A 12,436-nucleotide genomic window follows, 5' to 3' on the forward strand; every position below is an offset into this window, starting at 1 on the left:
TATCTTGAATTATATTAAACCACGTTTTTCCCAAACATTTTTTCAAACATTTTTGACGCCAAACTCTGGTCGAGAAGTCAGATGAGAAAAACTATCCTCCGTTACGTATCTTTCAGGACTCGAAAACAATTAAACCGTGTATATTCCAACGAATGTTGCAATTTTTTTGACGAAAATACTCTTTTCGACTGAGCATGTATATGTGAAAATCGTGAAGGTTTGGTTTGGTTGAGTATTGTTTAACGTCCTATCAACAGCCATGGTCATTTACAGACGGCCTCCCGTGTGCGTAAGATACATGCGTGTAGTGCATGCGTGTGTGTTTTGGGAGGCTTCGACATGTTCGTGTTTGTCTCCTTGTGAGAGCGCGGAACTGATGCCGACTTTATAGTGCTACCTCAGCGAAACACACTTCCGAAGACACCCAGCAGGATACCCCACCCGGTCACATCATACTGACATCGGGTATTCATGGATTTACTTCGTTACAGTTACCGGTCTTCCCACTCCCAAACTGCTGAGCGTTGAGTAAAAACTACCATTTTAGCATTGGCCGTTAAAGGCTCAGTAGATAAATAAATAATCAATATGAACAGATATCCACACAAAATCATATTTGTGTTTGGAAGTGACGTTGAAATCCTTTGTTTTTATTTTTATTATTTATTTAGATGAATGAATAAAACGGATAAATATAATCATATTGAAACTTATTTGAGCATGATTTAGAGCGGCTGAATGTGACAGCTGTATCATATATTTTACGTTCAAAACCCAAAATTTAAAATTTTCTTATGAAAAATAAACGAAACAAATCTAACTAACATAGAAGATGAGATGCATAATATTCACTACCATTTAACAAACAGAATCAAATCGTCGTATCATGGAGTTGAACACAATTTAATAATGATGTATTCCACTATTTGTTCTAATAACGCGTCATATAGGTCAATCAGTCCATGCTGCCTTGCTGCCGTTACAGCATACCCGGATATCTTAACAGTGTCTCATGAAAAATGGAGTAAATGATATTAGAATAGATAATGCGATGCATGATAAACAGTACCCTATAACAAACAGAATAAAAATGTCGTGTGATTGGGCTTACAACAACTTGATTATAATTTCGTTCCATTTGAACAACAAGGTGCTATCTTGATTTTTCATAGTTTTGAGAAAATGGCCAGTGACAGTTTTGGATCGTTCCAGCTTTTAACTCGAACTTCTTTCCAATATAACACCTATTTGTTATATAGGTGACTCAGTCCATGATGCTATGCTAGCGTGACAGCGTTTCTAATACATATGTTCTGTTGACCTTTCTTGGTGATTAATATGTTTGTTCTGAATTATATAAATGTAATATATGCGAAAAACTTATCTATCCTAGCTGTCTGTTTGTCTGTATAGGAATTCTTATCTCAATACCCTGTTTACACAATCACAGAGCACGTGACACCAATCTAAGCTGTTTTCTCTATATATGCTGGTCACCATAGGCTCATTTCACAAGCCCGGCTGATTCCCAAAGTATCAAGGTGAGTTTTACCGACGGATTTCGAGCACTGAATGGTGTATGAGATAGCTTGTTTTAACGAGAAACTTCTTTCAATTGTTTCTAGAACGTCAAATTGTAATTTGATAAGTTTGAAAATAGTTGTAAGTATTGAATTTTTTGAAATGTTATAGCTATTGATGAATTATTAACTGTTTGTGTCTGCAGATGAATATCTACCAAAATAATACGCAAGGCATTGCTAAGACGAATGCCGACCTAAAGATACTTTTTGCATTGATACGAAATCAATTTACACATAGTCACGTTCATCAGTCTTAATTGGGAAACGTCCTCGTTATCGGATACATTATTTTGATATTGGGGTCGCACAATGAATCGACGTAAGTAGGTATAGTAAGAACATAGGAATGGAAAATAAAACACCATTATATGTCACAACATGCGCCATGAATTCATAACAATGTTCAGGACTACATTGTATCAAAAGTAATGTAACATAAATAACCGTCCTGTTATATGTTGATATTTTGACGAAACAACCAACCTTCGTTTTTATTTCTTATTGTCTTTTTAGATGAATAAATAAAACGGATCAATATAATTATATTGAAAATTATTTGTGCATGATTTTGAGAGGCTATAATTTTTGAAAATATTTCTTTTTTATCTAGACCTCTTTAAGAACTACGCACACAATCGCACCGTTTCGTATAAAAATAACTGTTTTTTTAACTTTTTTTCTCGTGATAAAATCACAACTGATTTTTAAACTTAACAATACATCAAAGGAAAAATGAAGTAGGACTGGTTTTTTCGTGTAACAAAGGCTTCTTTAAATGTCAAATTGCGATGTAGTTTCTTAACTTCAGCAACTTGTTGCTTGCAACAATACACTGATTTTTGCAGCTAATATATTGGTTTATTTTATCAAAAAGGGTCAATAAACTCCTTTGAGACTCTCATCTGCGAATTAGTAACAGACCAAGAAATTATTAAACAAATGTTACGCCCCTCTTTAAAGGTGTAAATAAGCATTCATTGTGAAATACCAGTTTTAGTTCAATGTGAGTTACTTTGTTGAGTGATCGGTTACTGCATATGACTTCATCTTAGCATATACCTATTGTTGTAAATGGTTTTGGATTTCAATTTGAGATATAAACGGCAACATAAATGTACATATTATGTGTAAAATGATTAAAATGAATGCTCACCGAATGTCAAATTCACTACAGATCGTGTCGTGCATAGATACTGAAATGTATTACACGTAACAAACCGCAGACGCGAACTTTTTTCGCGACATGGAAATGATCGCCTTTTCTTCGTCGAATAAATTAACGCAAAAAATATCCAACCGCAAAATCTAAGGAGATTATATGAATCATAGATATACAGAATGCATAACTTAAAAGCATTGACAATGCAAATTTTCCCACACTGCAATCAGTTTAAGAGTCAAAACGCGAAAAATGCCGACGCACGATAATTTTCAACTTGTACAGTATGGGATATACAGCTTTAAGTTTTAATCATTACTTTGCCTTGTCTTTGACAGATGTTGAAGCTAGCTCTGTTATCCGTACTGTACGTGTGTGCCATTGCCACGCCCCTCACCGATCCAATCCTGGACGATGAATGGACACTTTTCAAGAACACATACAACAGACAGTACGAAGGACAAGAGGAGCTGATGAGGTAAGAACATAAAATACAATAGATGAAGATACATTAAAGATTGTGTGTTTTCAATTTCATGCGTGTATGAACGGAAATCAGTTACATATATATTTACCATGAACCCCGCAACATCGTAAAAATGACGTTCAATCTTCTATTTACATTCTAAAGTTCGGGTTATTATTGACCTTATCATAGATCTTCCCTTATATGTTCGATATTGAAGTGTCTGTGTTGTTAGCGCAAACGAAATTCCTAGAACATGCAACGTCACCAAAATGTTGGCTTCTAACGGTTGTCTCTTATCATTTGAAGCAGTAGAAGGGTCCAAACCACGCTGATCAAATCGCGTTCATAGCTCTTTGAACGCAATTTCTTTTGGTTATGCTTATAGGGGAAATTGCGGTTGTAACGTGGGAGCGGGCACCCGTCCAGTCATAGGCAATGCTTGATGTTTCTGAACTAGTGAGCACGTCATATAGTTATATGTCATTTTATACGCCCGTTAGATTTGACGGGAGTATTATGGTATGGCATTGTCCGTTTGTCCGTCCGTCCGTCTGGCGTAAACTTTTGTTTGTCCGGCAATCTTCTCCTACATTTTTCGACCGATCTCTTTGAAACTTGGCATATATCATAACCGTGATATGAAGTTGTGTCTCCCTTAAAATAATTTTGATCCGACAATATTTGCAAAAGTTATTGCCCATGGTTTATTTCCGTATTAGATTTTTGTCCGGCAATCTCTTCCGACATTTTTTGACAGATTTCTTTGAAACTTTGTTGGCTAACTAATCATGATATGTTGTTGTGTTTCCTTGAAAACAATTGCGATTCGACGATTTTTAGAAAAGTTATTGCCCTTTGTTCATTTCAGTATTTGTTTTTTTTTATCCGGAGATTTTCTCCTACATTTTTATAGCATGTCAGCTTACCACTTTTTGAATGATGCAGATCTTATGTCAATTTAAGAAAGTATATGACACTATATGTCATTCAACGGGCGTATATTGTTCCGCCCCGCGGTACTCTTGTTGGAAAAGCTAGCCTGCCAGTTAGTTAGTACTTTTGTTATTATTATTTTTCTTTGCTGTTACATTATCCCTCCTACCTCAGTGAAGTCTCTCACATGGGGAACCCCTTGGGTCCTCCCTGTGTAGCAAAGTATTTCCATTGCAAAACTTGTGATTACATGGGCAGTTTTTAGGTACTTCTATAACGGTTTCCATCACTACTAGAACTTATATATATACATATATATTATATATATTTATAGACGGATCATCTGGGAGGACAATGCCCGGTTTGTTCAGAGGCACAACGTGGAAGCTAGCAACGGACTTCACACGTTCACCACAGGAATGAACGAGTTTGGAGACCTGGTAGGTAAACATTCTGACAGAAAAAGTCCATGATGTTAAACAATATATATTAAGGGTCCCTTGTCCACTTCACTGTAGATGTTCGCGTATATACGGTGACCTCCACTTAATTTCATTTAGGATGTAACAGTAGCACACTATAGCAACAACACTTTTGTTAACCCAATAGCTCAATTGGTTAGATATATTGTATACATATAACAAACTTACGCTATTGGTTTGAATCCTGGTCAACCCCAGCTAAATTGTTTACACTCAGAACACTGTTCTCGCTGGTTTGATTTAGTTCATTTCGTTTTTATTATTTTCTCATAAAAGGCTCGCAATGTATGGGTTTTTTTGAAGATCAATTTTCATGTTATAGTCGTGCCGGAAAAAAAAAAAGTTTCCGATGCGTAATTACAGTTATTGGCAGTGGCAAGGGGTCCTTATGCTCACTCTAGAATTCAAGTGTGTTTTTTGAACCGCCTTAAAACTGTTTTTGATTTGTGTAACATGGTCACGATAGTATTGTTGACATTAAATTGGTAAACGAGGTCTTCACTAACAGTTTTTCATTATGTATATCAAATTCATTTAATTAATCCTACACTTTGGTTTCTTACCTCCACCAAATGCGGTTCTCGTCCTTAAATGAACATAGCTGAACACAAGACGTAAAATACAATCAAACCATACCAATCATTCTACTTTTAATCACTTTTCAGACCAACCTTGAGTTTGTGAGTATGATGAACGGTTACATCATGCGCAACTCTACGAGCAATCTTGTCTTTGATGCGTCCAAGGATACTGTAACTGATGACACTGTTGACTGGAGGACAAAGGGCTACGTCACTGAGGTCAAGAACCAGGTCAGTTTATTTATTCTTATGTGAATAGAATGTTTAATAAAGCAAAGATAAAATACGTTAATAGAGTAAAGATAAAAAACTTTAATAAAGCAAAGTTAAAAAAACTTAAATAGTGCAAAGACAAAATACTTTAATAGAGCAAAGATGAAAAAAAAACTTGAATAGAGCAAAGATAAAAAAAACTTGAATAGAGCAATGATAAGAATACCTAATGTGTTACTTTAAAGGAGGTAAATAAACAAATAAAAACGTTAAATATTCAAATAGAAAGCGGATTTCTGAGTTCTCTAATTGATGGCTGATACAAACATTTGCTGGTCTGCATTCTACTTCATATTTGCGAATTAACTGAAATAATTTGAGTATCTTCTCGCAAATTGAATCAAATTTTATTTCTTTGATTTCGATTTGTCAAAATATTGAACGTTGTAAATAATGTGCATCACCCTCAAAAGTCACTATCAACTATGAAAAACGGAAGGAATATGGAAGGTTGATATTTCACGGGGTTTTTGGGAGTGAGAATATAGCGCACATACAACTCTTTGAAATATTAGGGATCTGCAATAACTGCTTTTTGTATTTTCAATTCCTGAATTTTCCATTTTGATTCTGTAAAGGGTCAATGCGGATCCTGTTGGGCGTTTTCAACTACAGGCTCGCTAGAAGGACAACATTTCAAGAAGGAGGGCAAATTGGTTTCTCTGTCTGAACAAAACCTGGTTGATTGTTCCAAGAAACAAGGTACGATTGGTGTCAAAGTACCTTTTTTGTTAAACTTAAATATAATATTTGAAAGCAATAATCCTTTAAGATAAACTCTGGATCCTTAGTACTATCTCTGATAGTGTACTTATTCATTTTGTCTCATTGTTGTTGTTTAATTATGCAAAATGCAGTTATCTTGTTATTAGTCTGTGGAATGCATACACATTTTGATAACATTTGAATATTAACGTTGTAATTTTGTCTGATATAGGAAACCACGGATGTCAAGGAGGTCTGATGGACTTCGGTTTCAAATACATTAAGGAAAACAAGGGAATTGATACTGAAGAGTCCTACCCATACCGTGCAAAGGTACGCTTCACTTAAAAAGGGCCTTTCTTAATTGTATTATTAGCATGTTAAAATTTATGAAATATGTTTATTTAGAATGACAGATTGAGTTGAAAAGAGATTCGATATGGTGAAGATAAAATGAGCTAGCATATTTACGTTGCGATACGACACAGATCACACACTTATGAATTATATCTACATTACCTTAAACTGGACAAAAATTATTTAGAGAAGTTTATCTGTTGCAGCTTAAATTTGTCAATCTGTTTATGTTACAACTTTTTAAAGGCACATTTCCCCGTTGCTTTTTCTACATGTAGTTCTGAACTGTATTTATATTCTGTTGATCTCAGTATAACAGATAACTCCTACATGACAGATATTGTGATATGGGGCAGTGAATATTTACTTTGACTAGCTTTCCTACATCGACATAATGTTTCGAAAAAAAAAAATGTCGCCATAAGCCATATTAGGAACATAATAATAATAATGAAAGCACAAAGAAGAATGTGTTGCAGATTGTTTCAATATTGATAAAAAATATATATACTTTTCTTCCCATGGTCCTTCTGTTATTTCTGTTTGTTGTGTCATTTGACATTCTTTCCATCGGTTATTTCTACTTCTCATTGTTCATGTGTTATTTTCAACAGAACGGTAAGTGTAAGTTTGAAGCCAGCAATGTTGGTGCCACTGACACCGGCTTCGTTGACGTCAAGAGCAAAAGTGTAACAGCCCTTCAGCAGGCAGTGTCTACCATTGGTCCAATTTCTATTGCCATGGATGCTAGTCACAGGTCATTCCAGATGTACAAGACTGGAACATACAAGGAACCAAAGTGCAGTTCCACCAAACTTGATCATGGAGTCCTGGCCGTCGGATACGGAACAGAAGGCAGCACTGACTACTGGATCATCAAGAACAGGTAAGCTTTCGGCAAATCTGTCATGTTTTACGCATATCAGAAATAACATTAAATCAATATTTGTCTGTGAAAAATAAGCATCACATTATGCTATCTACGTGTACTGTTAAATCGTTTATTTCCATTTTTCGAACAATTATTGGATTTAAAAGATAAGTATTGTACTGCAAAAAAGGTAAATATTTCCGCACTCTGAAGTGATCGAAGCATGGAAAGTTTAGTGTTTGCATTGTTTCTTCAATATATATAATCTATGTCTATATCATCTATACATTACTACATGTGTTGATGTTGTAATAGCTCTAAAACACATATTGCTATTGATGACAAATTCAATGTCCTTTGAACAGCAAAATTATGACTTTACAACTGATGACGTCGAATAAAGATTGATGACGTTACAATAGCAAATGTTGTTATAGTCTCACAACAACATTTGCCTTCTCAATGCATTGCGATAGAAAGTTGAAGGACAAACGAAAATATTCGCATGTGGATGTTTCCCCATTTACTACCATTTCCATACCGCCAAAAAAAACCACTTTTGCGCTTCAACTTTTCTACGGATATTTTTTTTTTTTTTTAAACCTTATAAAGATATCAACGTTTATCTAAAATGTCCGTTGTATATATTAATGTGTATATATTTTACAATGCTGACCTACCGTTACTTTCAATCCAGGTTAACTAGTAAATAAAAAACATAACTCCAAGAATATTTATTATTCATTTAATTGAATAAACATTTACCTGTACATGTATTTTCTTTGTTCTTTTCAGCTGGGGAAAATCCTGGGGAATGGACGGCTACTTCCAGATCGTCAGAAGCGAGGCAAATATGTGCGGAATCGCAACACAGCCAAGCTACCCTACTGTTTAAATGTATATAGACTACATCTAGGGTTTTTTTAAAGTGTGGAAGAAATCGTTCAAATTCGGAAATAAATATTTACATTTTTTGAAGAAAAAACTGGTACATATATGTTGTTGTGTATGTTTGTGATCATTGCAAAAATACTCGCATTTTTAAAATCAATATCGAATTTTGATTTGCACACAACTGAGGTGGCAATTCTCGTTAGAAATTGTACATGTTTTGTAAAACATGTTTTTATTTCAACCTTTATCTTTTAAGAAAGTCTCAGACAGTCAAGATCTGTTACATGTAGCTACATGCGTTCACAGAATGTATACCTTTTCCAGCACCTTTTTTTTACATTTTCTTACGATAATAAAAAAGTTTTTTTCTATATCATGTTTATTTGTTATAATTGCAGACATGACATGGTTTACCCGACTGGACACAATTGGATATATGTATATATTAACATATTCGTCATTAAAAATACATTTACTGACCTTGTGGTAGTGAAACATGAATATGTGTTTCCCTGAGATAATAAAACAAAATATCAAATCACTTTGGGAAACGGTAAATGTCCCTACAAGTTTAACCTATCTTAAAATTGTTTGACTGTTCAAAAACACTTAAATGACCACAGCCATATTTGCTTTCAAAGTTGACGTTGAATTTTTCCGTTTTTTTAATGTGATTTCATTTCACGAGTTTTGCAACTAACCATAGCCACTTTTGCATTTCAAATTCACGTTAGTCTTTTATCTTCTCGTTTGTCTGATGCTATTTTATACCTGTTTACTCTACCTTTTGTCAGTCGTTAGGACCTCTTCAGCGTTATTTAGCCATTAAGGATTTAATAATAAACTTACTTAAATAGTTTTAGTATAAGTATCAAGAAAATCATGATACATTGTATACAGGACATGTAATAGCTAGTTAACATTGATTGTTTAAACAAGTTTATTTCATTTTAAGTAGTTTCTCATAAAGGGTTTGCTGAGACTGAGAAGTCGAAAGCAATGTAATCGATGTATAGAGGATCTTACATGAGTGTTAATGTCATATTTAACGAGTTCAAAACTTAAACGAGTCTTTAGGCGAGTGTAATATCAAATTTTTGAACACGAATGTAAGATTATATTCATCACACAACCTTCATTTGAAAACAAAACTTCAAACACAAGTATGTGTTCTAAGCTGATTATAAAGGTGAAACCAAAGTACTCCGATCAAGGTATTGTCGTAATGCGCAGTGCAATGTAGTTCCAGATATTTCTCTCTTTTTTTGTAATTATTAACAGTTTTAAAAGTAATGAAAACAACAAAATTTATATTCTAAATTCATTTAAATTAACAGTAGAAGAATCATGAAGTATTGTAAATAAAAATGCACATGGTATCTATAGTTGCGTTGGAACATGTTCCCACAATTTTAACCAATAGCAACACCTTTGTGTAAGATTTATTACACATGTGTAATACCACACTAATGACATGACCGTATACTATAGTAGAATGGGTCATATCATATGTAATAAAATGATGTCTGTCATCATTAATTAGTATCTGATTGGAATACTGATCAGTAAGTGTGGGTGTCGAAGACCTGGTAAGGTAGCACTCGCAATGTCGATATAAGATATGTTTTATTGCAAGGAGGCATATGAGGCACCATGCTTCCTCAAGCGGACATATACTCATACATACATACATACATACATTGAGGCACGTCTTTAAATGACATACACTGTTTATTCCGTCTTTTCGTATTGCAGAATTATCGTTCTTGGGAGCAGGTATTGATGTGTTACGGCATTAGTTTGTGTGAGAAAATTACGTCGTTTTCTCAAAAATTGATGACGTTACTCTCACAAACAAATGACGTAGCAATCAATACCTGCTCACAAGAGAAGACAACTCTGCAATATGCAAAGACGGAATAGTACGCTAAACACGATAATTCTAAAACGAATTCATCCTTTGTTTATTTTCTGATGGTAGTATTTCGAATTCAAGATGATATATATATATATCCTGATGAACCTCTAAAGAGAAGAAAGCACCAGGGAAGTCGAAGAAGCTATGGTCTTTGAGGGTTTTATATATATATATATATAAATATGAAGAACCTATTTCTGAATAAGTCCCCATTACAAGTAGAACGAAATACATACAAAATGTTCAAGTTCTGTGACAGCTTACAGATTATATTTGTTACGGGATGAGATCGGAACAAATGGGAATGGGACCATACTCCTTCCCTCAGCTACGGAACAAAAGTTCTCTTTACTAAGGAATATTTATGGGACGAATACCCTTTATTCAAATGGTTTCATAAAGTGCATGAATACATTAACAAGTATCAAAAAATATATATAACACGAAAGGGAAAGAAATTAAACGTCGTACAGTATTACAATCCTTTGTGTTCTACAACTTTATTAAGACAATGCGGCAAATGGTCTTGTATACTCTCTTTCCCACTTTCAATATCTTCGAACGTTTTAGCACTTACTAAGTCGTAGTTATCATCAAACATAATTAACATTTCTGGCAAAGCCAATGCAGGTTCATGCTGAGTGTGTCAGATACTTGATATGCATCATTTAGTTTCAATAATGTACACAGAGGTGTAAGCATATTTGTAAATTAACTCTTTCTATGATAAGATAACGTTTATTAATTGGAATTATATATTATCTTGTAATGGGGCATTGACTTTTTAAACACAACATCGGACATATATATATATATATATATATTATTATTATATTAAAGCCACAGAACATGAAGATTATTGTTTTATTTATATATTCAGTACCGGCCGCTTCCCGGTACTAAATATTGTCTCGTCCATAACCTCTGAAATTTGTATGAATAGAAGTATTTGCATGGTATAAATGACACAATTTTTTATTTGTTTGCTATGTGATCTGATAATGGTTCTCCCTTATAAGTTAGTATCCTCCTAGACCGTCATTTTAAATAAAAAACAAATACATCTTCCATGTGGTTAAATATTTTTTTACTTTAGCAATATGATAAAATCATACCATTTTACTGGACCTAGGGCTATTTTGATACATACTGTTTGTTATACGCCGTGTCAAGGCGCAAATTCAAGCTGCCCAGACACTTATCCCTGCCTTTCACATAAACCACTGTATATGGAAATGCGAAGTAAATTTTATCCAATGCATTCTTATTTACCTAACAAAATAAGTTAATCTGTGTAACAACTAAGACAAACATACTAATGAGGAAAATGCCTATTAAAACTTATTCATAATATGAACAGCATTCGGGTCGATTCCACTTATTTAACTACATACCCATTTGTAATAATGATTCCGTAACATTGCGCCATCTTTTGATCATTTGGAAAGTAACGAATTTTCACTCGCTGGCACTTCCCACGCACGGCAAGTCATTGTTTTAACAATGAAATGGCGTGCAATGCGAAAATCAACTGTTCAATGTGTTGGTCTGACGCCTTTTATATGTTATTAATTATACATTTTATGAATATATTTCAACAAAATCCTACAGTCATTCTTTGTTAGGAGATACAGTTGATATATTTATACATATATAGAAGAAACAAACATGAAAAACTAACTTTCCCGTGATGTCGCTTTAAACCAACGACAACTTTATACAAATCATGATGAGATATATTAAGCATACTAGTTTGACACACAGATGCTACCCGGTAAACAAATTATTATGAGGTTCGTCTCTGTTTTTTCATCTTCCAATATGAATACAAGAATGTAAAAACAAACGGACCGGTGGGGCATTTAAGTTCGTTTATCTAAAGTAAGGCTGATAGATGTAGGTCACGCGGTTAGAGATAGTTTGTCCTTGACAGATAACGGATCCACTAGGGAATAGTTTTGGGGAAGTTTCCTCGCAAAGGGGGTAGAAATTACCCTATTTTCGATGAAACTTCCCCATTTTCGATGAAACTTCCCCAAAAAAGTTTTATTTCCCTATTCCCGGTAGGACTTCCCCTTTTCTGTGAAATTTCCCCTTGGTCCGCTGAAACTTCCCCTTTCCACTGAAACTTCCCCTTTCTGCTGAAACTTCCCCTTTCCGCTGAAACTTCCCCTTTCCGCTGAAACTTCCCCTTTCCGCTGAAACTTCCCC

The 12,436-nt window shown here is 34.3% G+C and overlaps 1 protein-coding gene across 1 annotated transcript; it reads left to right on the forward strand.

Moving 5' to 3' along the window:
- Positions 1–1,441: 1,441 nt before the first annotated feature.
- Positions 1,442–8,678, forward strand: LOC110446376 (cathepsin L1-like). Its single transcript, XM_021491497.1, has 8 exons — positions 1,442–1,541; positions 3,081–3,220; positions 4,479–4,584; positions 5,292–5,438; positions 6,059–6,182; positions 6,418–6,518; positions 7,157–7,428; positions 8,209–8,678. Exons 2-8 carry the CDS (start codon positions 3,081–3,083, stop codon positions 8,306–8,308), a joined length of 990 nt encoding a protein of 329 aa, XP_021347172.1. The 5' UTR covers positions 1,442–1,541; the 3' UTR covers positions 8,309–8,678.
- The last annotated feature ends 3,758 nt before the right edge of the window (positions 8,679–12,436 follow it).

This window comes from Mizuhopecten yessoensis, unplaced genomic scaffold (genome assembly GCF_002113885.1).
Source record: "Mizuhopecten yessoensis strain PY_sf001 unplaced genomic scaffold, ASM211388v2 scaffold2681, whole genome shotgun sequence".
Taxonomy (NCBI): domain Eukaryota; kingdom Metazoa; phylum Mollusca; class Bivalvia; order Pectinida; family Pectinidae; genus Mizuhopecten; species Mizuhopecten yessoensis.